Source organism: Gracilinanus agilis, chromosome 3 (genome assembly GCF_016433145.1).
Source record: "Gracilinanus agilis isolate LMUSP501 chromosome 3, AgileGrace, whole genome shotgun sequence".
Lineage (NCBI taxonomy): Eukaryota > Metazoa > Chordata > Mammalia > Didelphimorphia > Didelphidae > Gracilinanus > Gracilinanus agilis.
The window spans coordinates 7,798,898-7,824,809 of record NC_058132.1 but is presented as its reverse complement, the minus strand read 5'-3'; the positions used below and the strand labels follow the sequence as shown (position 1 = coordinate 7,824,809).

The 25,912-nt window shown below is 58.2% G+C and overlaps 1 protein-coding gene across 1 annotated transcript; it reads right to left on the bottom strand.

Annotated features, from left to right (window-relative positions):
* Positions 1-1,546: 1,546 nt before the first annotated feature.
* On the bottom strand, positions 1,547-25,840 carry VRK3 (VRK serine/threonine kinase 3). The gene is made up of 14 exons (XM_044667098.1): positions 25,806-25,840; positions 24,973-25,148; positions 23,044-23,196; positions 22,140-22,289; positions 21,976-22,028; positions 21,202-21,268; positions 20,545-20,629; positions 20,344-20,449; positions 19,452-19,544; positions 15,899-16,031; positions 13,416-13,536; positions 9,775-9,833; positions 8,636-8,784; positions 1,547-3,088 (listed from the first exon to the last, which is right to left on the bottom strand). The coding sequence occupies exons 1-13, from the start codon at positions 25,838-25,840 to the stop codon at positions 8,636-8,638; spliced, it is 1,380 nt and encodes a 459-aa protein (XP_044523033.1). The 3' UTR covers positions 1,547-3,088.
* Positions 25,841-25,912: the final 72 nt, after the last annotated feature.

The window sequence follows — 25,912 nt, the reverse complement described above, 5'->3', positions numbered from 1 at the left end:
GGCGGGGCCTGCTCCCATCCAGGGGGAGGGAGCCCGGCTGCAGGCAGGCCAGGAGGAAGGAACGAGTCTCCCTATTCCCGTCTGCCTCTGCCCAGGCTGAGCCCGGAGGTGAGTTCCCGCTTCCTGGACAGCCTCGGGGCGCCCCTGGGCGGGGCCTTCGGCCTCAGTTTCCTCCCCTGTAAAAGGGGATGCGGCCGCTCGCTCTGCACCCCTATTTCAGGGAAGTCGTGGGCTTTGGGGTGCCGGGGCGGGGGTGGGGGCAGAGGGTGACCCGGCCTCATCGGAGGCTGGAAGGACTTCTTGTGGCCTCGGAAGGCCGGACTCCCTTTATTCATCCGCACAAGGGAGGGGAGATTCTGGCAGGCTCCACTCCGCCCTTCCCCCCTTACCTGGCATTCTGGGCATCCCCGCCAAGCAGAGGGCAGGGACGGACTGGACCGGGCCCTGCCCACAGATGGCCCCCCTGGAGGGGGGCCGGGCCCTAGGGGTGCTGGGAGGGAGAAGAGGAAGTGGCGGCCCTGGAGGCCCCGCTGGTGAGGAAGGTCCGGCCCCGCCCGGCTGAGGGCACTGAGCGGGCAGCTAGGAGAAGGTGGACTCCGGGGCCTCAGCCTCCCCAGGAGGCTCCTCTGCCAGGCCCGGCAGTCCCTTCGGCCGGACCGCTAATGCCGCGGGGGTCCCGGCTAGAGGCCCGCAGCGCGGCATCGGCATCGCCCTCCGTGGGCCTGCCCAGACCTGGCCCCGCCACTCCGCTGCAGGCCGAGGCGGGACCCGAACCCGAGCCTTTGGGGGGGGGGCTGAGACGGCCGGAGGGGCGGCGCTGGGGCGGGGGCTGAGGAGGAGCTGCGGTTCTGACAGACGCACCAGGGGCGCAGCTGGCACCTCGCCAGAGGCACCCGCAGGCCGTGTGACCCTGGGCGGGTCACTTCCCAGGAGGTCTGGGGAGGGTGTGGGCCCTGGCAGGGAGGGCGCCTGGGACAGAAGTGGGCCGGCTGGGGGACAGCGCCGTAGCGGGAAGGGGCAGCGCCACCTCGAGGGCTTCGGGGACTTCTTCTTGGCAAAGTGCCGGTGTCAGACCAGAACTGGGCCCTTCCCGACTCCCCAGGGATGACGGGAGCTGGGGGGGTCCTCACTGGACACATCTAAAGCTCAGTGAGGAAGAGCTGAGTTCAAGTCCAGCCTCAGAGAGCTCCGCCCGCAGACTCGGGGCAGGAGGAGCTTCGGCATTCGAACCCGAGTCCCTGAACCTCCCGCAGGCTCCGATTCCCCCATTCCGCCTTAGACTCTGTACTAAGCATCGGCTTCCGAGGCCTGACTGGAACCCAGGACCTCCTCTGCGGAGCCACCCCGCTGCCTTCGATTTCTTTGTGCCACTAGAAGGGCTCCGTCTCCCCCAGCAGCCACAAAGGCCGGAGCTCCCCAAGAGAACAAGGCGCAGGGTCCTGGGTTCCAGGATGGTCCTGGGCCGGTCACTGAACCCTGCCGCCTGGCCTTCGCCCTTCTCTGGAGGCCCTGCGAGTGCCCAGAGGGCCAAAGAAGAACACGAGGGACGAGTCCAGACTCCGTTTACTCTGTTTCATTCCCAAACGACACCCGCAGGGTTGACAGCGGCTGCCAGGAGCCCCTCCCCCCCCCCAGCGTCCTTAACTAGCATTGGTTCATTGATGGGTGTGAGGCGGGCATGAGACAGCGCGAGGCGGGCATCACTTTTAAAAGAATCATAAAATGGGAAAACACAAGAGCAGCGCCAGGGGGGAAACCAGGGCAATAAATGGGCCTGAAAGGAGAGTGAAGGATCTGCAGCGGGCAGGAAGGCCGGCTCTGGCCTCGGACACTCCCCGGGGCGGCCTCAGGGTGCCAGAGGAGGAAATGGCCCCGGGCTCCGGGATCTTTGGGAAGAGAGCGGCTTGGATGGTGGCTGCGAGGCCCCGGGTGGTGCGCCCGAGGAACCGCTGAGCAGCTCCCTCCCAGCTCCACAAGCCCCTGAGGAAAGTGGGGCGCTGGGCCAGAGAACTTTAGAAATGCCCAGAGCATGGCGGGGCGGGCAGCAGGCTGGCTCTGGGGGCCTCTCCCAGGCCCCGTGCTGGGACCTGATCCTCAAGGCCTCTCCTGACTTGGGCTCTCCCAGCAGGATCTGGAGAACTGCTCCGGGAGGGCGTCCCAGAGGAGTCCTGGTTCTGGTTCGGAGCTCCGGGGGCTGGAATCGCCGCCTCTGTGCCCCATCCCAGGCCCGTCTCCCCATCCGCGCTCTCGGCCCTCCCCCTCGGTGGCCGCTTCACAAGTGGGGCCTCCTTTCGAGGAATAGTCCTTCTTGGGCGCTGCACAAGAACTCCTCTAGGCAAGTCCAACGAGCCTCCTGGAGTGCCGCAGCTTTCTCTCCCCACACGTGGTCACTTCTAGTTTGGGGCTGGTGTAGACGCTTCCTAAGGGCCTTTCTCACGGCCGGGCCCAGGAATCGCTGGGAGGCCAAGCACCGGGAAGTCCAGAGAACAAACTGAGAACAAGAAGCCGGACACGGTATGGCCGGGGCACGTGGGCCATGCGCGGGGCTGGACGGAACCCCTGGAACGGGAAGTCCAGCGTGAGCGCCCCCTAGAGGGCTCTGCGTGCATGCATCGGGGCTGGGTGTGGAGGCTCCCGACCACATTAATGGGGGTTTGACTACGGCTGCGAGACCGTGAAGTGGACTGACGGGAACGTTTCACAGTGCCTCAAAGAAGCCCGTCTGCCATGGACAGAGCCACCAGCGTTTGCGCCTCTGAGGTTGGGGTAGCCACAAGCAGACCTCCAGACGCCCCAGAGGAGCCGAGCCTCTGAGAGGGCCAAGCGCAAACCGCCCTGCCCTGCCCCGCGTGGGGCCCCCCTTTTGCTCTCCGGGTCTGTCTGCGCTGCGGCTTCTGGTGGGAGGGGATGAGACTCTTCACTGTCCCAAGATCTAAGAAAGGCGCTTTCTGAGAGAATTTCTAAATGGCTCCCAAGTAGCCGGGGGGCTTCCACACTCAAGTGCACGTCCAACATGGCTCCAGACGAGGTGCGGACTGGCTTCAAAATCACTTTGTAAGAAGACGCTCAAACGGGGAAGCTGGGAAATCTGAAAGACAAGAAAAGGGGCCCTTGTTAGTTCCTGGACGGTACTTCTTGGCGGGTTTCAGTCATCCAATTCCCAGACTCCTCCTCACAGAAGGCCAGCTGATCCCATGGGCAGCACTCAGGTCAGAGGGGGCCAGCCTGGCCTGGAACTTCCATGGTGGACTCCCTGACGAGGAGGGAGCTTACAGACCGCCTTGTCTAACCTCCATATGCCCTCCACACAGGGATTCTCTTAAGACACAGAGCCCAGGCCCCTTAGGAAGAGTCCAGCCGCTTCTGGGTCTCCGGAAGTGAGTCCGGCTCCCCAGGACGGCAATCTTCTCTCCACAAAAGAATCCCATAACCCAGAGCAAGACGGCCTTAGAAGTCACCTTGCCAAGGGCAACTCGAACTTGCCGGGATACACCTGAGTATCAGCTGCCCTTCCCAGAACTGTCATCTGCGGATTAGATAAACGGGTTCTCTCGGTCTCATCCCAGCTGACCAGAATAAAGCCCAGGTTCGGGGAACTCTGCGCCAGATTGCCCTTTACTACAGAGAAGGCTTCAGGAGTCATCCAGGCCCTCTGACAAAAGGGAAGCCTCAGACGGCATCTTGTCCAACCTCCTACCCCACACAGACACGATGGAAATCAGAATGGATCTGAGAAGTCACGGGCAGCCCCCTGAGTCTATCACACTCCTCGCTTACTCTGTGAATTTGCTCCCATAGTCCTCCACTCCTGGAATCCATTATCTCCCCAAGGTCATCCGCTGAAATCTTAACCAGCCATTAGGGACTAGCTATGGGGCCACTTCGCAGCTAAGTGGCGCAGTGGAGAGAACACTGGACTTGGAGTCAGGAAGACTCTTCTTCCTGAGTTCAAATTGGCCTCCCACACTTCTGTGATCCTGGGTAAGTCATTAACCCTATTTGCCTCAGTTCCTCACCTGCAAAATGAGCTAGAAAAGGAAATGGCCAACCACTTCGGTATCTCTGCCAAAAAAATCTCAAATGGGGGTCACAAAGAACTGGAAAAAACTGAAAAATGGCTCAACAACGACATGGGACCATTTCCTCCAGGAAGTCTTCCCAGATACCCCAAGTTGGAACTGATTTCTACTTCTGGGGAAGTCTCATTGCTATCTTCTACAATTACCCTATCTCATTAGAAAAAAAAAAAACAACCTTCTGTCTTAGGATCAATTCTAATATAGAAGAGCCACCAGAGCTAGGTGATCTGAGTCAACTGACTTGCCCAGGGTCACACAGCTAGGAAGTATCTGAGGTCATATTTGAACCCAGAGCTTCCTGACTCCAGGCCTGACACTCTATCCATTGTACCATCTAACTGTTCTCAATGAGAATTGGAGCTCTTTATGCATAGGGTCTAAGTTTTCTATGTATATTCTAAGCCACAGGGCTGATGGGGTCACTTTCTTACTTAGTAAGCTCCACTGGCTCCCTGTTTTTTGAGGATCTAATGTAAAACTCTTCACAAGCTGGCTCCAACCTCCTTTTCCAGGCCGAGTACAAAAGATTCTGTCATGTTTTTTTGTCCAGCCAAACTGGTGTTCTCACTGTTCCTCACAAAAGACACTCCATCTCCCAGCTCTGTGACTTTGCAGAACATCTCCTTTGCCTGGAATATATTTCAATTCCACCTTTTAGATTCTCTAGTTTCCTTCCACTTTCTACACAAGACTTCCTTTCTTGGGGGAAGCAAAAGCCCCCAGCAAAAGCCCTTGCATTTATTTTTTTTTATGTGTGTGTGTGTGTGTGTGTGTGTGTGTGTGTGTATAAAAACATAAACCCCAAACAGGGTCATAGAGAATGATGCCATAAAGCTTTCCAGAGCTGATACACTGAAACAATGTTCAGGGAGCATCATAACTAGGGGTTTTTAACTTCTTGATGAAGAGGGACATATAAGACCCCACATGCACTTCACTGCACATTCCTGCTCAGAGATAAGCCTCCAATCCAGGCTCCAAACTAAGGAGTTGCTGTGGGACCGTAGCCAAATCTCTCAGGCTCTCTTAGATTTACCTTCCTCATCTGTAAAATTAGTATAAAGGCACCTATCTACTTTGGGGTTATGAAGCTTGAACAAAAGTGTGTAAAGTGTTCCTGCACCCCTTAAAGTGCTAGATAAAAGACCGAGTATTATGGAATCACTGGGCTATGTGGAGTTAAGAGAGAGATGAGCTTGAGCATGGGCTGGATGCTGCTGTTACGAGGCAGCAGCTCAGTGCATACAGTGCCAGGCCTGGAGATGAGAGATCATGGGTTCAAATCTAGCCTCACACACTTCCTAGCTGTGTGACCCGGGGCAAGTTACTTACCCTCTGATTACCACTATTTCCTCAGTTGTAAGATTAAAACATCTACTTTCTGGCATTGTTGTGAGATGAAAAGAGGTCATGTCAGAAAAAGGAAGGGGAAGTTAGGGTAGCACAGTGGATAGAACACCAGGCCTGCAGTCTAGAGTCACTTAACCCTGATTGCTTAGCCCTTACCAGTCATCTGTCCTGGAATGGATACTAAGATACAAGGTAAGGGTGTGAAAAAGAAATGTGCCAGAGATTCTGCTTGGGGAGATCTGTGATCTGACTGATGCGGACCTTCTTCTTTTCATGGGTGCATCCATGCCTTCTCATCTCATGCAACCATTATGGACTCCCATTAGTCTTTCCCACGTGGCCAATTCAATATGCTGCAATCTTTCCTCTGGGTCTTTTGATATGTCACAAGTATTAGGGTACACTGGGCTGTCCATTGGTCACCTTTCCCTCTCAATCTACTGACGTTTTTAACACCATGTCCATGTATCTTCATTGTTCATACACTCTTCTCTCTCTTTGCTGCCCTTTGGGCATTCACCATGTCAGTTCTTTGGAGATTGGGGTGCTCTGGGATTTAGGGTTGTGTAGAGAAGGAAAGAATGCTAATATTAGGATGCTGGATTTCTATGGGGATGGATCCCTTGGGATCACTGAGAATGTCACAGTTTCCCCAAAGCAATCTAGTCCGTCCATTCTTGTCCTCTTGCACAATTCTGGGCTCTTTCCATTGGCAGAACATGTCATGGTTCTGTGGGCTGTTCACAAAATGATGTGTCCTGGTCCAGATAATGGGTGGATGTCATCAATGTGGCTTTTCTGGCATGGCTTCTTAGGTCAAAGTCTTTGGATCCTATTTAAGAAGGTCTGTAGTACCATCTGCAGAATGAGCTGGAGAAGGATCCAAATGGGGTCATGAAGAGTCAGACACCACTGAAAAGTGACTGTACGAGGGGCAGCTGGGTAGCTCAATGGATAGAGTGCCAGGGCTGGAGATGAGGTCCTAGTCAACTTTGCTTCAGATACTTCCCAGCTGTGTGAACCTGGGCAAGTCACTTAACCTCCCCTGCCCAGCCCTGACTGGTCTTTTGCCTTAATACAGAAAATAAGGGCTTAAAGAATGGAAAAAAAAAAAAAAAAAAGACTGAACAACACCTGCACTCTCGGGTTTGCAAAGAACTGTCTTACCCAAGTTTTATCCAATGTGTCCTCCCAACAACTCTTGAGTTAGGGCAACGTTGTCCCCACTTTGCAGATGCAGAAACGGGGAGAGACTAAGTGATTTGAGTGCTCGCCGAGGCAGGGTTTGAACTCAGGTCCAACACTATCCATTGTGCAGATAAACATGCCCAATTCCTTCGATGCTCCTCATATGGGATCAACTCCAGGCCTTTCGCCATGCTGGCTGCCTTCCTGTGGACACTCTCCAGTGTACCGCTGTTTCTTAATCGATGGCCCCCAGGCCCTTTTGTCCTGTGGGAGATTCCGCCGAACGCCCGTCATCCGCTGTTTTCTGCTAGCTATGATCAAGGCTGGCGTTTCTGGTTTGTTTAGGTCAGCAAAGCCCTTTACAGATACTCGTTTAAGCTTTACCACAACAGGAGGAGGAAGGTTCTGTTCTGATCTCCATTTACAGGGGGAGAAACCGAGGCTTACAGGTGAAAGGAAATGACGTGCTCAGGGTCTCCCGGACTCCAAGTCCAGCCCTCTTCCGCCTTGACGTGATCACTGGCTCCCGCAGGCCCCAAAGACGTGGGAAGATGCTTTCTCAGCCGCTTGGCTGGAACCTCCGGCACATCTCTGCTCTCCTCTCCGGGAGGGAAGGCGGGCTGGCCGGCACGGCCCATTCTTGGCTCTTGGCTGGAACGGCCGCTTCCCTTTCCAGCTCTCCAGGCCCCGTCTCTCCTGCTCTGTTCCCCAGCGGAGCCAAGAGTCAGAAAGACCCAACTCCTCCCTCTTTGGTGCCCCTGTGAACGTTTGCTGTGTGCGCGCAGTCTGCATTTACTTTCCCGGGGAGGCGAGACTGTGCGTCCTGGAGGACGGGGACTGTTCTGTATCCCTAGAACCCGGCACACTGTCTGAACATAAGAGATGCTTGGAGAATCCTTGCTGAACTGACTCCTACTTCATACTTGATCAGGGAAGCTGGTGGTGCTGTGGATCGAGGACCAGGCCTAGAGTCAGGAAGACTCCTCTCCCTGAGTTCAGATCTGGCCTCAGACATGTCCTAGCGGTGTGACCCTGGGCAAGTCACTTGACTTTGTTTGCCTCCGCTTCCTCATCTATAAAATGATCTGGAGGAGGAGATGGCGAGCTACTCCAGCATGTTTGCCAAGAAAACGCCAAATGGGGTCCCAAAGAGTCAAATATGACTGAAAAGGACTGAATAACGAAATAATACTCGTTGCTTGATGGATGTAAATTAGATTACGAGCTCCCTGAAGGCAAGTGTGACAAGTAAAAATTCCAAGAGACTGTGTTCTGGGAAAGAAAATCAATTTATTGATCAGGAGCAATAATCAATAAATTAATTGGTCAATGATCTCTCAGGGATCAAAGACAAAGAAATGCAGCCTCACGGATCATCAGATACAATTTTGGAAGCTTGTCACTCAGCTCTCCCCAGGCATCTCTAATTGCCAAAGAGCCAGTAAGGAGGTGATCCACATTCTTTTGGTCCCTCCTCGATTCCTTAGTTGATGACCGAAAATCCCAGGGCCCGGCCCTCTGATCGAGCCCAGCTGCTTAAGAGGGACAGAGTCAAGGACTCTGACCCGCAGCTCACAGACACCCTGGCCTAAATGGGCTTTCGTATTTGCCAGGAAAGACAGAACACAGAATCTCACTTTTCTATCACCCCACCACAGGAGATACTCGGGGTGGGCCATTCCTCGGATTTGCCAGGAGCAAAAGAGTAAGAGTCTGAGGGACAGACCTGAGCCTCCATTCTGGAACCTTTAATAAAAAGCCAGAAATGGAAACAATCCAATATATTAGAAATAAATCTCATCCTGGGCGTCGCATCTCCTCTAAATTCTGTGTCGCTCAGGGGCCGAGCACCAGTGTGACACGCAGTAGAAGTTTAATCAGTGCTGGTTACGTGACTTCTGGCTCTAATATTAAATAATGTTTCATCTAGGACCAGCTGGCCAAAGTCAGCTGAGGGGAAACACGTCCTCTGGGTGTTCCGTGGGTGTCCCTGCCAACCCCAAGTGCTTCTGCGTTACCTATTCGACAGTGAGGAGGCTGATGGATTCGTAGGGTTCAACATGGTGTTCTTTAAGAGCCGCCCTCACGACCGTCTCCAGCATGCTATAGTTGGGTTTCTCCTCATACTGGAGAGCCATTGCAGCATTCAGGTAGGTCTTCAGAGCTTCTGAAACAGAGAAGGACCCCCATATCCCCAACCCCCCCCAAGAAGAGAGTCCTCAGGCCCAGAGAAGGAAAGGACTTGCCCTCCGTTCCACAGCAACCAACTGGGAATTTTCTGAGGATTCTGAGCTGGCCTGAGAGACTTGGAAGAGATCCCATGTCCCTTTGAGCTCTGAATCCTGTGACTGATGATCTAAAGGCATTTGGGTCAGCTCGACAGTTTTACAAATAAGGAAACTGAGTTCCAGAGAGGGGAGGAGCCATCCTGAAGGTCCTTGCAGCCACCTCAGAAATCACAGGGGCCAGTCTCCTCCCTTTTCAGATGGGGAAATCCGGGCCCAGAGAGGGGAGGAGATGGGCCAAGGTCATCCCGTTCTACAAGAGATCATCTAGTCCATTTACCCCACTCTGCCAGAAGAAGAGCTGAGGCCCAGAGAGGAAAGGAAATCACCCAAAGGCACCAAGCACTGAGAATCGCAGAATGGTAGAGCTGGAAAGGAAGCTTAGAAGATGGCTAAAGCCTGAGCTGCTCATTTTCCTGAAGTGGAAGAGAAGACCCAGAGAAGGCAGGCCCTTCCCCAGTTCCATAGCCGTGCGGTTGCACGGGACCTCCGAGCTAGCCCACCTCATCTCCTTTGTTTTAAGAAGGAAGACATGGAGGACCAAAGAGAGAAAGGACCAGTGGCTGAGTGCTTATTCCCCTACATTCAGTGTTGGACTAGTTGGACAGTTACGGAGAACTAGGGCGATGAGACAGGAAGGAATGGCTTGTCAAGGAAGTCGAAGAGAAGACCCCAGCAGCCGGGGAGGGCTCGAAGGAAGACTCATTTCCTGAACTGGGGAAAGGGAGTCTGAGGGACTATGCTGTATGCCTGTGACGGATGGCAGGTGAACAGGGATCCCTACTGCTGTATCACAGGAACCGTTGGCCCTGGCCCACCCTGTCTCGGTCCAGAGCGGCCTCCGGCCCTGGCCTCCTCCCTTCAAAACCCACCTGGGGGCTTTCTTTGGCCACAGGACTGCCTCATGAGCTCAGCCACATTGTTCATGAACCTGTCAGACCAGAAAGACATGGTTTTTTCAAAAAACGGAAAAATCATTTATCGGAGACGACCCTTCCAGCTCTGATATTCTGTATGTTCTAAGATCCTTCTCAAACTTTAACATTCCATGTTCTAAGTTCAGTGACTTTCTAGAGCTTAAGATCCTTTCCAAGTCTAACATTTCATACTTTAAGGTGCGACGGATCTGCCCCACTGACCCTCGATGTTCGGAGGCCCTTCCCAGCTCTGATGTTCCTGAATCTTGTTTAACAGGACCTCAGAGAAAGAGAAAGTGCCCTCAAGGTCCCACGGGCGGGCGAGTCTGTTAGGTATTCGCCAATTTCCCTTGTTTTTTTCCAATGAATTTGGGTATTATTTTGTCCAGTTCTACAAAATTCACATCGTGATTGAGATAGCTTTCAACATGCCGTTATATTCAAAGGGGCAGTACTGTCATCCTTCTATTAGCCTGACTTTACTAGGCACTTTGAAAAGGCCTCCGTTCATCTTTTTTCCTATAAAATTGTTTACAATAGCAAGCATTTAGAGAGTGCTGCGGGCTTACAAAGTGCTCATCTTGCATGCTCACACTCACAACCGTCCTGGGAGGAGGTGCTATTATTTTTAAGCCTGTCTCTAGAAATCCTGTATGTATCCGCATACCAATTCCCAATACTGAGTCCATTTTCTCGCTATTTTGTAGGGTTTTCCCCTTTCTAACAATTTCTTGTTTTTGCTGGTGGCATAGAGAGTCGATGGTTTTTCTGGGTTTCCCTGCGAACTTGGGATGATGCCAAAGCGAGTTAATATCTCAATGAACATTTCTGCTGATTCACTTGGGTTTTCTAAGTAAGCCATCATACTGCTTTCAGTTAGAGATATTTTTAATTTTAGCTTTCTCTTTAGGAACGTTTGACAGGGTAGGGGCCAGATTTTACCCAGCAAAGAATATGAGGCCATTTTTCTGGGAATAACCTTGTTTATTAGCAGATGCATGCATCTGCTAACAAAGAATGGCTCCTTCACTGACCTAAGCAAAAAGAGGGAAAGCGCAAGGAGACGTCCTGGCTCTTGCTTGTAAAGGGAGTTGTGTCCTCTCTCTTGTTGGATCGACAGTGTAGGATCTCCTGTGCCAGTCCCCAGTGGAGGATATTTCGAGAGAGAAGGTGGACTTCAAGATCTCAACTCCTTCAGGAGAGTCGGGTCTTTGAAAAGACCCGGAATACCCCAGCACATTCTGCCACTGGCCAACCCTGTACTTTAATGGAGCTGAACATGGCTTCTCAGCCTGCCCTTGATTTTTTCAGCCAGGCCAGATTCACCGTGGCTGGCCGGCTCTGCCCTGAATTCTTTTATCTTAAGAGAAGAACAAAGGTTCCAACCCAGGGTCCTAGGCTATGGGAGGATCTGGAAGTCTAGGGTTCTGCAGCAAGTTTCAGCCTCACCATGGCAGAGGGCAGTAAAGGGAAAATTATTTCACAAACATCTCGTAATTCAATATTAACTTTCCATAACAGCTAAGCGGTGGTGCATTGGATAGAGTATGGGGCCTGGGGTCTGAAAGACTCATCTTCCTGAATTCAAATCCACCCTCAAACACTTACTAGCTGTGTGACCCTGGCCAAATCACTTAACCCTGTTTGCTTCAGTTTCTTCATCTGTAAAATGAGTCAGAGAAATGGCCAACCACTCCAGTATCTCTGCCAAGAAAACCCCCAAAATAGCCATGGAGAGTCAAACACAACTGAAAAATGATGAACAAAATGTTCACTCTCATAATTTAGTAGATTTGTGATCTCATTGATGATCCCTCCTCTGGTCCATCCCTCCATTCATCCATCCATCCAACCCCACATAAATTCACACCTTCTCCCCCTCTGTGACCCTTGCCTAAAGGTGCTCCAGGGCTGACCATACCAGGGGCTACAAGCCTCCTTTGTGTTCTGACATTGTGCAGCTCCCTAAGGAACCTCGAGGCTCTTCTTTGGGGTACCCTGGTTGTTGCTAAAAGCCCGGCTCCTTCCACTTCCAGGAGTACGGATAGCCTGTAAGCTGATTTCCTATACAGTTAACTCACAAGCAGGGTCCTGCAGCCCACCAAGTGCCCCTTGATTGGGCCATCTGTAAATAATGTTCAGAGACCGAAGTATTCATAAAAAACACGGTGCAGTTTCCCAAATGCAATGAGATGGGAATCAACAACTCTAATCTTCCCAATGAGGGGCCTTGCCATTTGCCTTGCCTCTACCCACTTCAGACCCCGGGCACTGGCATCCAAACTACTCGTGCCCCCTGGGCCTCATCATCGGCCCCAGTGTTGATCGCTGGGGACTTCTGGGGCCTTTCAGCTGCCCTGAAACTTGGTAAACTTATATATTGCCACCCCCATTTAAGAGCATGAACTCGCTGAGAGTAGAGACTATCATCTTTTTTTCCACTCCTATCCTCAGCACTTAGCAGAGTGCTTGGCACATAAGACTGGCATTTAATGAATTCTTTTTCATTCGTCCTGCTCTCCTCCTCTCCGGTTTCAGGTCCAGTTCACTGTCCATCTACAGAGTCCATCCAAGACATATAAATACTAAAAGGACTGGCTTTCTGGGTTATCCATCCAACTTCACCTCCCAATGAGGCTAAAATACCAAAGAGGTTTTCTGCATTTCTCCAACAACACGTTTCTCACGGGGCAGTGAGGTAAACACAGGAGACACCATGCCAGGCTTAGCGTCAGGATGACCTACGTTCAAATCTGGCCTTAGACATGTCCTCGTTGTGTGACCTTGGGCAAATCATTTAACTCTAACTGCCTGGCCCAGGGATTCCCAAAGTGGGCGCCACCGCCCCCTGGTGGGTGCTGCAGCAATCCACAGGGCAGTGATGGCCACAGGTGCATTCATCTTTCCTATTCATCGCTATTAAAATTTAAAAAAAATTAATTTCCAGGGGGCTAAGCAATATTTTTTCTGGAAAGGGGGTGGGAAGCCAAAAAAGTTTGGGAACCCCTGGGCTAGCCCTTGCTGCTCTTTCACCTCAGCCTGATACCAAGACATATTTTGAAATCCTCTCGGATTCCTTAAGAGACATAACAGAAGCAAAGACTATCCAATTGCCTTCTGGTTGTTCATCTGAAGTGAGGCCTCAAACAGGGCAGCAGAGAGAGAGTCTCCTCCAAAGGGGAGAAGCGTATTGAGGCAGAACGTTAAAGGGCAGAAAATAAACCGCAAAGGATTACGAGGAAAGCAATCCCACTGAACACAGAAAGAAAAACAAACTCCCAGGCCAGCAGGCACAAACGCCCTTCTATGAAACTCCTGATCTCATCATGGTAAGAAAAGACCTTCCACTGCTTCACTTCTGTGTTGTTTTTTAAGACTAGGCAGAAGTGGCTGCTGAATCTTAATGACGGGCATTTTTGCATCTATTAATCTAATCACATTTTAGCGCTAGGCACAATTTCTCCTTGTAGCTTCCAGTCCTGACATTCACGCTTCCGGGCTGCCTCCAGCACCGCCGCTCTGGTTCTGGGTCCTTTGTGGAGTCCCGCCCATCCCCTGGGCCCATCCCAGGAGGCGGGCAAGTGCCTGGAGCTTACCTCTCCTTGTTCCTCATGACGGCCCGCGCGTCAGGAAGCTCGCTGGTCCAGGGCAGCGCCCCGTAGAGCCACTTCAGGACACAGTAGCCCAGGGCCTGCATGTCGCTTCGGCGGGAGGGATCTGGGGAGAGGCCAGAAGAGCTTCTGTCGTTACAGAGTACCGGCGCTGGCAAAGCGCCTTCTTCCAGACCACCACCCAAAAACGAATGGTACAGAGGCCAGAACCATTTTACAAAGGAGGAACCCGAGTGGAGGAGCAGAGATTGTGAGGGGGCCCAGCGAGACGGCCCAGAGGATAAAGAGCTGGGCCTAGACGCAGGAGGTCCTGGGTTCAGATCTGGCCTCAGACACTTCCCAGCTGGGTGACCCTCATTTGCCTCGCCTTGGCCTTCTACCAAGACCGAAGGTAAGTGCCATTCAAAGAGAGAGAAGGGCCGAGGACAGAGCTGGAGCTCACCCGGTGCTCTTTCCACTCCCCTGGGCATCTCAAGGGGGGGGGGGTCAAGACCTCTGGTCCGGCTCCATGCCATCTAGCCCAGCCCCCTGATCCCGAGGAGTTCAGGACCTGCGTTTGTGCCGGCATGTGGGAGCCGGGAGAGACTTGGCCATTGGGGATCCAAGCACTTCGCTTCACATGGAGAAGGGGCGAGGGAGATCTACCACGACCGGCTCAACGGGCAGGTCAGGGGTCTCTGGAGCGCGAGAGACAACGGGGTTGGGGCACCCCTGGAGCTGGGAGCTGTCCGAGGAATAGAGAGTGAAACAAGCCGGGGGGCCTTTGCACACGATAAAGGCAAACGATTGCTAAAAGGCTACGCCTTGGAGGCTGCACAATGACTTCTTTGAGCTAATGATCAGCATGGAATCCCCGGGAAATGCCTACATCGATGGCTTTGCAGGTTGAGAGGGGTGAGAAGGTGAGCTTCGGGCAGAGCTCTGCTTCCCCCAGTGGTCGCCAAAGCACTTTGGTGCTGGAAAGTGACCAGAGATCATCTTGTCCAAAAGGGGAAATGACTTGTCTAAGGTCATTTGTTGTAGCTCGTCTATTTCATGTGTCTGACACTTTTGGCGAGCCTGTTTGGAGTTTTCTCGGCAAAGATGCCGGCGGGGTGGGTCACTTCTTTATTCGGTTCATCTTAAAGATGAAGAAACTGAGGTTAAGTGATTTTCCAAGGGTTGCCCAGCTAGGAAGCGTCTTCCTGACTCTGGGCCCAGCGTTCTAGGCACCCGGCTGCCCTGCCCACGGCCACACAGCTTCAGAAAGGCTGGAGAGTTCCGGGGTCCCTCGGTCCTGCTGCCTCCCTTTTCAGAGAGGAATGCTTCCGCCAAAACGGCCGTTTCAGACTTGGGAGAGCTCTAGCAGGGCCGGCCCACGACTAGCTTAGGAGAGAGGCAGAGCCCCAGAGGAGGAGCTCTCCGGGGCGGCGTGAAGGGCAGCCTCGGGCCCCATAAGAGCGTGAAGGTGGGATCTGTGGGGAAGGGGGAGAGCAAACAGTGTCCGAGTTTTCAGAAGAAGGAAGAAAACGGAGCCTGCCAGAGACGAGGCAGGGAGCCTTCCTGTGGCTGCTGGAGAACTAGACGGTGTGATGAAGAGGCTGCTAGTGATCCGGGACGAAGAGATCACGAGCAGATGCCGTACAGCAGGCTTCCCTCCTTGACCTTCTGGCTTACAATCGATGCCAGGCCAGGCCGCGTCACTCGGGAGCCCAGGACCTCCCGCTCCCTCCATGGGCTTGCTGGCCGCCCCACCTCGTCTTCTTTTAGACACGTTATGGGCTCCCTGATCGTGCTGCAGGCGGTTCGCATCGCTTTCAGCAAAGCACCCGACACATCCCCCTTCCTGTCTCGTGGGAACAAGGCAGAGACGAGCGGGCAGGTCTGGGAGCGCCCAATGGTGGACCCCGAACGCAGCCCCTCGTGACGGGACGTCGGCGTGAAAGGGCCGCGGAGGAACGTGTGAGGGGTCTCAGCCTGGCCCTGCCGCCCGGCCTTCCTCCAAGTGCTCTGGAGAATGGCAGACGGCCGCAGCAGCCATCCAAGGAGGCCCAGGGCGGGTCTAGAATCTGGGGCGGCCCTGCTGACGAGGCACCAAACAGGGGCGGGCCAAGAGGCCGGAGTCCGAAAAGGGAGCGGCAGAACCAGAACTTGGGAAAGGCGGGGAGATGGCGGAGGGCTCCCCAGCCGGAGGCCGTCACAGGGCAGAACACCAGAGCAGGCCAGAGGAGGGAACCGGCTGGGTTTCTTCAAGGATCAAAGGCTGGCCCTGCTCGGAGCTCTCTGCGAGCCAAGAGGCCTTTCCCTTCCCTCCGGCTGCTCGGGGCGCCTCTCGCTCGCTCTCCATCTCCCGTCCGGCCCCACTTCAGAGGAAAGAGAAGCCCGGAGGGGAAGTGACTTATTTAAGGTGGCCCAGTAAGTCCCCTCCCTTGGGGCCGAGGCGGGGGAGGTGGGCGGCGCTCCCAGAGGACCTGCCTCCGGCCTCTTACCTGTCCCCTTGTGCAGATCCAGGCTGATGAACTCCAGAGTCCCTTGGTGGGGGCTCCTCTTCCACTCCACGTAGGCGACGTGCTTGTTCCCTGGGCAGTATCGGAACACACAGCTGTAGCCAGCCAGGGTGACCTAGGAGACAAGAATTAAAGAATATTATAGGGGGCAGCTGGGTAGCTCAGTGGATTGAGAGTCAGGCCTAGAGACGGGAGGTCCTGGGTTCAAATCCGGCCTCAGACACTTCCCAGCTGTGTGACCCTGGGCAAGTCACTTGACCCCCATTGCCCACCCTTACCACTCTTCCACCTATGAGACAATACACCGAAGTACGAGGGTTTAAAAAAAATATTCTAAATGAAATGAGGGCACTAGAGAGAAGGGAGTTTGGGGTAAAGAATGAAGAGCTTAGCGTAAACCTTGTCCATGTAACAGATTCCTTGAAAATTGGAATGGATCAAAAACAAGTTAATGACTCCATGAGACAAGAAGAAATGTTAAAAGAAAATGAAAAGGTTGAAACTAATAGAAGGGGGCAGCTAGATGGCTCTGGGGAGAGAGGCAGGAGGTGCTGGGTTCAAATCTGCCCTCAGATGCTTCCTAGCTGTGACCTTGGTCAGGTCACTTGACCCCACTGCCTGGCCCTTACTGCTCTTCTGCCCTGGACTGCCGCACAGAATCGACTCCGAGACAGAAGGAAAGATCGCTGGTGACTCGATGCATGTCTTGTCTGATCCCGCTCTCTGCCTGCGTCTCTCCTCTTAAACCCTCCCCTTCCATCTGAGACCCAATCTGGGGCCACATCCGGGCCGAGGTCCTCATCTCGATCCGCCACCCCCGCCACGGCCTTTTAATCATGAGACTGAATGGCCTTCATCCTTGGCCATTCTGGAGTCCCTGACACTGCTCGTGGGCCATCTCTCCTCTAGACTCTGGGGGTGCTGCTCTCTCTCTCTGACCTCCTCTTTGTCCCGCCTCTCCTCATCCTCCTTTGGGGCTCTTCATCCAGGTCTCTCCTGGGCCTCGGGGCTCTTCCCTCGGCTTTGTCTCTCTCCCACAATCCGCCCTCTTTGCCTCTTCTCCGGCTCTTCTTCCTGGTCTCAGCTTCCTGGCCCCCAGCCCCAAGTTACGCTTGCCGCAGGCTCTCCCCCGTTCCTAGTTTCCCTCATGCCGTCCTCCCAGGCCCCCGGGCTCCCAATGTAGACTCAGCTCTCCTGTCCAGGGGAGTAAAGGCTGGAGGAGGCGCCTGGGCCTAGACTCGGGGCCTGCGGGGCAAAGAGGGCAGCCCTCGTGCACATCCAAAGGAAGATGCCTGACAGACACTCTAGTTCCTTACAAAACCGCCTCATCTCGCCTTTCTCTAGAGCCCAGGAAGATGGGAGCTACGAGATGCCCCTTCGTCCCCGGGAGCTCGTTTTCCTCCCAATCTCGGGGGGCCCTTTCCAGGCCGAATTCTTCCAGCTGCGGGACTTTAGGGTCCCTTTGGGCTTTCAACAGCAATTCTGTAGGGGAGAGGGCGAGGGAAGAACAGAGGAGGGAAGGAGAAGAAAGGAGAAAGAGATGGTGGAAAGGACGAGGAAACAAGGGAGAGACGGAGAGGAAGAGGGCAAAAAGGCGATGAAGATGGAAGGAAAGAAGGAAAAGGGAGAAGACAAGACAGCAGAGTCAGAAGGAAAGAAGAGGAACGGGAGAAGAGGAAACATGTCATCGGCTCCCAGGGACGGAATGGCCATCTCTGTGCTGACCTCCAGCCTCCACGGCCAGCTGCCTTTTGGACGTCTCTCCCCGGACTATGTCTAAACCTGAACCCACAATTTTTCCCCCTAAAGCCAGGCCACCCCCCTCCACCCCCTATTATCGTCCAGGCCTGCATCCTAGCGGCCGTCCTCCCACGTCCAAGGTGTTGGCAAGTTCCACTGAGTGACCTTGTCAACGCCTCACCAATAACCGCCCCCTGCACTGCGCAGGCCCTCCCCATCTCTCCTCCCTCTCCCCACAGTCAGTAAACTGCAGGGGCTCCCTAGCACCACCACGATCAGACAGGAGAGGCCTCCCTTTTCAGTCTTCTTCCACCTCGGACCCTGCCCTGGGCAGAATTGTTGACATGTTGTCTCGCTCTCGTCCTGGGAGCTCCCCGTGGGCAGGGGCTGCCTTTTCCCCTCTTTGTAGCCCAGCATTTGGCCCAGTGTGGCACCCGGCAGCGGCTAGATCAATGCTTGGTGACTACTGACGACAAACGGCATTTCTACAGCACTTTGCAGAGAACCCTGAAGGCCCGTCCTACTATTCTCCTCATTTTATGGCTGAAGAACCCCAGGCGCCTTGTCTGGGGTCGCCCAGCTAGAAGGGGGCGAGGTCAGCGTGGAGCTCTTGAGAGCTTAACTTGCATTTATTTATGTCATTCACTTTCAAACAAATGCATCTTACCTGGTCCTTTAAACAGGAGCCTAACTATGACGTGAGGAAGGCCCAGGGGGGCCTCTGCTTCTTGCAGGAAGCCATCAGAGGGTCCCTTGTAATCCCCACCGTCCTCACCGTCCCTACCATCCCCAAGCCTCGCAAAGCCCACGTCCCAGGGACAGCCGAGCCTGGACACAGAAGTCTACCAAAGCCGAGTCTGTGTGGGCAGCCCGCCGGCCTGGGGCCTCCGCACTCCCCTGGCTCAGCCTGGTGTGCCCACACAGCCCAGACTGGCAGGGCAGCGGCCTCTCCCCTTTGCTGCTGCACCCCCGGTAGGTTCCCAAGTACTCTGCCCAGAGGAGACGCTTAAACGTTTTTTTCTTTCATTCACTGGCACACAGCAGGCGTCTAATAACTGCTTGTTGACTGGATCCAAACTAAAAAGCTCCACTGGGCCAAGCGTGAGAAGATGGAACTGAATGGGGAAGCTGTCAAGTCTACCCTTTGCTTCCCCGGGAACAGGCGGGCCCAGCTATGACCACAACCCGGTCTGTCTGAAAAGGCTCAGGGGGTCTCAGTGGACGGCAAGCTCAGTGCCTGTCAGAGTCCTTTTACTGGCAGGGCCTTGCCCAGGCCGGCTGTGACATAGTGCTGAGGTCCTGGCATCGGGTGGGAGAGGGGGCACAGCATTCTGGGAAGGGCCTCAGGGAGTCCTGGGGCACAAATGATATGGGGGAGCTGGGCCCTCAGAGGCAGACCAGAGAGGAAAGGGACTTGTCCCAGATCACCAGCTGCTGAGGGTCAGAAGGAAGCTCTACGGCGGGTGCTCTTTCCACTGTCCGTGCTGTTTCCTAAACTGACATTCAGGGCCAAGTGCCAGGAGGCCAAGGTCTGTCTGGGGGGTTCCTGAAGCCCTGCGGATGCCAGCCTGGCCAAATCAAGGGGCTCCCCAGGACCCTTGCACGCAGGGAGGTATAGTGCAGCGTCTCAAACAAGTCCCCCAGCGGAGGCAGACAGGCTGCCCTCTCGTCAGGCGTGCCGGAGAAGGATCTCACTGGATGAAGGTTCGAGTGAATGAGGCCTCTGAGGCTTTCAGGGCCCGATTCTCAGTCCGGACGCCGTGCCCACGGCCTTCTGGGAAAGCCGCCCCCTTACCTGGCCAGGAGTGTCCGGGTGCACAAAGATGTTCTCTGTGGAGATGTTTCCGTGAACGTACTCATTCTCGTGGATGAATTCCAGGGCGTCCACCTGCGGGGAGACCGGCAGGGCCCGCTGAGCCGCAGGCCGCCCTCGCCGTGGCCGCCCTCCTACTCTTCCCTCCCTGGACCGGGGGACCGACGGCTCCGCCATCTTTCTCTCTGGCCACCGCAGGGGCCCTGGAGTCTCCGCAGGCCTGTGGGGCCAGCCTGGGAGGCCCGGGCCGCCTTCACCTCCTCTCGGCCTTCACTTCCATCTCTGGCCCCCTCTGGGCCGGCCCTGGCTCGCCTCCAGGAGGCTCAGGGAGGGGGTCTACCAGCCCCCTGCTGGCCCTCATCGCCACAGCGATCGCCCCCCGAAGGGCTCTCCCCTCCCCAGCACGCGGGCCTAAGCACAGATCTCCTACTCCAAGGCCTCCCCCGTGGGGTGCCCTCCTCAGGGAGGCCCTCGGCTCTCTGGCCTCACTCTCACGCGGCTCCTGCCGGCCCAGACGGAGCCCTCGGGCCCCCCTCCCAGCCGGCGGAACTTGGGGGCCCCTCTCGAGCCGCTCCCTCCCCGAGAAGTGCCTTTCTGTTTGCTCTCCCAAAGCAGAAGGGCTCCTCCGCACGGAGGTCCTCTGGGGGGCCCTCCTGGAGTCTCGAGGGGCCCCCACTTCGGGGTGGGCCTTTGGGCAAGCTGCCACGCTCGGAGCACGCTCTGTGCCAGGCCGGGGTAAGCTTTAGGCCCTCAAACCGAGCAGCGCCCACTAGAGATGGGACCCCCGAGTCGGACCCCTCCCAGCCAGAGCCGGGGGGCTCCCGGGAAGGTCGATGGGGGAGGGCGGCCGGAGGTCCCGGCCCCTACAACGTACCAGTCTGAAGAGGACGTGCAGGGCCGTCCGCTCCGTCAGCACGTGGCCGGGCCGCTCGTCCAGGATCGACTGGAGGCTTCTGCCCAGGTCCGGGAACACCATGAACCTGGGGGAGCCGAGAGCCCGGGGCCGGGCAGGGAGGCTCAGCCGAGGGGCCACACGAGGGCCAGCGGGGAGCCCCGGCACCCCGCCCGCACCCACCTGTAGTCATCCAGGTGCAGGCCGAAGCTGACGCACGTCGGGATGGCCAGGAAGGGCACGAAGTGCGATTTCTTCCACTTTTCCACTGCGGGGCGACAGAAGAGGCCCGGCTTCAGCCGCTCAGCCGAGGCAGGAAGGCCTGCGGGACTCCCCTCCGGGGCATGTCAGAGCGGGCCGGCAGCAGGGCCGACACGGGCCGGCTCCCTCCTAAGCCCCCTCCAGGGAGCCCTCAGAGCCTCCGTTTTCTCCTTTCCCAAGTGGGAATAAGAGGCCTAGTTCTAGGGCCTGCCTCGAAGGGAGCCTGGCGGGGGGCGGCCCACAGTACCCCCATTCGTGCCTAGTCCCGCCCACATTTCAGAAGCATCAGGCCCCCTCCCGTTCAGCCTGTGCCTCAGGGGACGGAGCCCCGGGCCTAGGATGGGAGGTCCTGGGTTCGAATCTGGCCTCAGAACACTTCGTAGCTGCGGACCTCAGGCTAGCCCTTCCCTGGCCTCCGCCTTGGAGACGACACCAAGACAGAAGGGAGGGTCTGCGGGGGGAACCAGGGCCGTCGGACGGCTCTGGAAGGGCTTAGCCGAGATCGGGGGGCTCCCGGGCAGAAGCTGGCCAAGACGTCCAGAGGGGCAGGAACCCTCCCTCTGCTCCCCACAGACGCACCTTCTTTCGGCTTCACGGCTCTCTGGAAGAAGTTCTGCTCGTGGAAGAGGCGTCCATTTTTGAAGTCCTGGAGAGAGACAGACAGACACAGACAGAGAATGCCTTTGAGCTGGCTGGGCACACGAGTGGCAGGACGCGGCCTGAGCTGGCTGGGCCCCGGCCCCCCCGCCCCCACCTCACTTTAGGGGAGGCGCTGCCAGGCTGACCCGAATGTGCCCAGGCAGGGCCGGAGGGAGGTGACGGCTGCCTGCCCCGTCCTGAGCCCCACTTGGGCCCGGCACAGAGACCTTCCGGCGTCCCGGCGCTGGGGGGCTCCTGGAGAGCTCCGCCAGGCACCCCACCAGAGCTCCCAAGAAGGGCCTGAATTCGGTTCTCCCGGGAAGCCCCCCCGGCCGGGCCCCGGAGCCCGAGAGCCAAGTGGCAGCGGCTCCGCCAGGCCTTCTGGGAGGTGGCGAACAATGGAGGGAGCCCCCCGTCGGGCCTCTGCCCGGCTCCCCTGCGAGGAGAGGCCTCGGGCCGCTCTGGGCCGCCTGTGACCCAAAACGGGCCCTCCCTGCCCCGCCTCCCTAAGGGCCCCCCGTCTCCCCACGAGCGATCCGGAAGGCGCCCCGCCCTGCTCTTGCTGGGGGTCCTCCTCCCGCCGGCACCCCCCTTCTGCCGCGTCCTGCCGAGTCCACTGGCGGCCGGATCCCATGCGGAGGAGGCTCGGCGGGGAGGCCGTGCCAGCTGTGCCGCCGCCCCCGCCCTGCCCGAGGGCGCCCGCGTGACACTCACCAGTTTGAGGGAGAACCTTTGCTTCCGCAGGGCGGCTTCCGAGTCCGACACGGCTGGGAAAGAAGGGAGAAGCCCCGTGAGCGGCGGCTCCGGCCCCCCCCTCGGCCGGCGTGCTCGGGGGCCCTGCGCCCCGCTTCTCCCTCGCCCCCCGCCCGCCGCCCTACCTTCGAACAGAGTCGTCCCATTGTCACAAGTCAGCACCCGGGAGCCCAGCCTCCAGCGCTGGCCCTTAATGTCCGTCAGGACGTTGAACTCCCCCCACGCCTCCGGGGGTGCCGCTTGGGCGGGCCTCTGTCTCTGGCGGGGCGACTGGCCTTTGGGAAGAGATGAGGAGACCGTGAGAGGCTGCGGGACGGGGAGCTCACTACGCGGCGTGGCGGCCCACTGCGGGCTCACACGTCCATCCCGGCCTGGGCCTGAGGCCGCCACACGCTCCCGCGCCGCCGTCCGGCTCCCCTTCTCCGTCCCACGTCTCTGGGCCTTCGGAAGGTCTCCTGGCTAGGTCCGAGGACTCGCCGGCACCCAGGACAGGCGGGAGGCGGGAACCAGGCCGGCTCTTCCCTCTCGGCTGCCCCCTCCACGCTCCAACGATCCGCCCCGTCCCTGGCTTCAAGCTGGGCCCGTTTCCCCGGAGAAGGGAAGACCCGGCGGAGAGGCCGCACCGGTTCGGGCGTCCGATGGGCCGTGGTGGGCCAGAATCGGCACCAAAGGGCAGTTTATGGTGGTCATTTTCAGCTTCGCCCAAGGCCGGCGGAGGAGAGGCGGCCCGGCTGGCCTTCGAATCGAGGCCCACAGGAGGCGAGTGATGTAGCCAAGGCCACGCAGGGAGTAAGAGCCAGAGAGGGGACGCCCAGAGGTTCTGGACCCCATTCCAGCCTCTTCCTGCTGGGCCACTGGACAAGGGGCCCCCCGAGGCCCGGGCCCATCCTGTGACGGTTAGGGGTCTCCTTCCCTGCCCTGGCTGGCACCCGAGAGGTCAGGAAGGACCTCTCTTGGCAGATCAGCCCAGGAGGGGAGGGAGCCCCATTCCCCGAGCCCCGGCCCCCCTCAGGCGGGGCCCACTCTCACCTCTGCCCTTCCCCGGGAAGCCGGGGGACGCCGCCTCCTTGGAGCTCTGCAGGGCTCTGCTGGGGGACGAAGGAGGGGAGGCGCCCGGCACGGAGCACTTCGCTTTTTTCTTCTGGTCCCCCTGACCCAGGTGGGCCTCTCTCTTCTTTGGACCTGGAACACAGATAAGGAGGCGAGTTCAAGTGCAGCCAAGCAGGGCAGCCGGAGGCGAGAACCAGAAGGAGCCTCCGGGCCACGCAGCCACCCCCTCCTCGGACAGAGGCCAAGAGGTGGGAAGCTCCGGCCCGGCCAGCGAAGGAGCGACCCTCCGGCCGGCGCTCTGCCCAAAGCCAGAGCTTTCCCCACGCAGGCGGGCGGCGGGGTTCGGGGCGAGGCCCCGGCTTCTCCCGCGTTCCCCGTGAGGAGTCGGGCAGCGGGCCAGGGAGCGGCCCCCACACTGAGCTAAGCCGGCCTAACCGGGAGGCAACAACAAAAGGCGAGCCAGGACACGCCGGGAGGAAGGGAAAGACTTCCGGAAGAAGGCGGAGGGAAGTCACGGGTGGGCCAGGAGGGGGGAGCGCCGGGGACACGGAGCCCGAGTGTGGGGCCGGGAAGAAGGAAGGGCGCAGGAGCCAGGAGGGGGGAGGCCAGGGAAGCTGTGGGGGCACCCCAGGGATGGTCCGTGCGGCCCCGGCCTGGCCAGGACCTCTTCTAGCACTTCTGGTCATTGCTCATCGGGGCGGCTCTCAGGGGCGCCCCCAGAACAGAAGCTCCCCCAGGGCAGGCAGGGTTTGCTTGGGGCCTTTGGGCCGGCCCAGGAGGCGGTTAAGGAAGCTCAATAAAGGCTCCCCCCTCGTCTCCCTCCTTCTCCATTTAGGGGACTCTCAGTCTGGGCGGTAGAAGGACAAAAGCGGAAACAGGCACGAAGCGAGCTTGGGTTCCACGTTCCCAAACAATCCGTCGTGCCTGGGGACTCGGGTTCAAATCTCAGCGCCTGCCCTCACGCCGCTCATTCCCAGGGTGAGGCTCCAGGAGGGGCTCGGAGCCTCGGCCCAGGGTGCTGCCCTAAGAGGCGGCCCCAATCCAAAGGGCTCTGAGCAGACAGCAGGAGGACAGATGACGGGACGCCCTCCTGAGCATCTCCTCGCCAGGGGGCGCTGCAGGGGGATCCCCCCCCCCCCAGGGGAGCCGCCACAGGCCAGCAGGCCCAGGGAGGGAAGAGGAGGAGGAGCCGGACAGCGCCCAGGCTCCAAGGCGGCCCAGGACAGGGGAGCGGAAAGAGACCTCGGAATGGCCGGGTGAGGAGGGCGAGAGCGAGCTGAGAAGCACGAGGCGGCCCGGCAAAGGCCCCCGAGGCTCACCACCATCGGGGAAGAGCCACGGAGGGAAGGAAGGCCGAGGGGGGTGGGCTGCCCCCGCCCTCCTCCTGCAGCCCCCTGGACGCTCTCCTGTTCTGCTGGTCCTGCTGTCCGTAGGGAGTGAGCTCCCCGCCCCCAGCCTCCCTCCGGAGCTCTGTGCTAGGCAGGAATGGCGAGGCCGGAGGAAAGCGGAGAGGACAGCCGGGATTCTACCCGGAGCCCGAGTGGGCCGAACTCACTCTGGCCTCGGAGGCCTCCGGTGTGGGGAGGGGGCTGCAGGGAAGGGCCGGGAGTCCCGCCGGGCCTCTGAGGCCAGCCTCCATCCCTCCAACAGCTTCCGGGTGCCAGGCTAAGCCTCTACAGGTGTGTGGGGGGAGGGGCTGAACCCAGCGCCCCCCAAGCGCCCCCCAGCCGTCTGGCTGCACAGAGGCTCCTGCAGGAGCGGAAGCTGGAGGTCTTCATCTGTCCAGAGGGCGAGATCAGGCTGGAGGCCCAGCAGAGGCCTCTCTCCCGCCCCAGAAAGACCCTGCTCCGGGGCCCGGGTTCAAGTCCAGCCTCCGACGCCCGGACAGTGCCTTGGCCCCAGCTGTACCTGCTCTGGCGGCAGCGGCGTGGGCGAGCTCCTCCCCGGCTCCGTCCTCCGCGGCTCCGTCCTCCGCGGCTCCGTCCTCCGCGGCGTCCCCTCCCGGCAGCGAGCCTCCGCAGTACGGGCAGAAGTGGAAGGACGGCTGCACCTCCCCCCCGCACTCGGGGCAGAAGCGGATCACCCTGTGGGAAAGCGGCCATCCCGGTCAGCGAGCCGGACCCCGGTCGGCAGAGCCAGAGCCAGGGCACGAGGCGGCCGGAGGAGCCGGGGCCGGGGCAGCCGCACAACAGGGGCGGCCTTGGAGTTTGCACCCGGGCGCTGGGCGTGTTTCGGGGCGAGTCACTCCTGTGACGGGGAGCCCCGGGGGGGAGCCAGAGAAGCCGGATGCAGGCGTGCCGGGGTGCTGGGCACGATGTGGGGGGGGGGCCTCGCCCGCACAGGAAACTCTCCCCAAGGCCCAGGGCCGCTGGCCCTGCCTCCAACGGCACCTGGACCCAGCCCGGACAACTGGGGCCAGCCTGGGGCGTCCCCGGGGTGCGGACAGGCCGGGGAGACCTCTCAGGCCACTGGAGGCCTGCGGCAACCCCCCTCAGCTCAGAGACCCTCCTGAGCCCCCCAAAGCAGGGCCTGGCCCAGCCTCTCCAGGAGGAGGGGGCTGCTCCCACCCTGGTCTGTCCTCCCCCCCCACACCTGCTGTCCCCCCCACCCCAGGGGGCCCCCATACACCTGCTGTCCCCCCAGCACCCCAGGGGGCCCCCACACACCTGCCGTCCCACCCTGTGTCCCCACCCCAGGGCTCCCCACCTGCTGTCCCCCCCAGCACCCCAGGGGGCCCCCACCTGTGGGCCCTGGCCTGGCTCCCCAGCTGGCTCATCTTCCTGCTGCTGCTGCCCAGGACTGGCTGTGCCCGCCGGCTGGGGCTGGGCAGGGAGTTCCACGTAAAGGA

Excerpts from the sequence above, each read along its gene's own strand:
- VRK3 (XM_044667098.1), bottom strand. The coding sequence starts at position 25,840 with ATGAGCCAGCTGGGGAGCCAGGCCAGGGCCCACAG. Across the intron at positions 16,032-19,451 it reads ACCCGGACACTCCTGGCCAG|GTCACCCTGGCTGGCTACAG; the intron begins GTAAGGGGGCGG and ends CTTGTCTCCTAG. Across the intron at positions 8,785-9,774 it reads TGGCCAAAGAAAGCCCCCAG|AAGCTCTGAAGACCTACCTG; the intron begins GTGGGTTTTGAA and ends TCTCTGTTTCAG.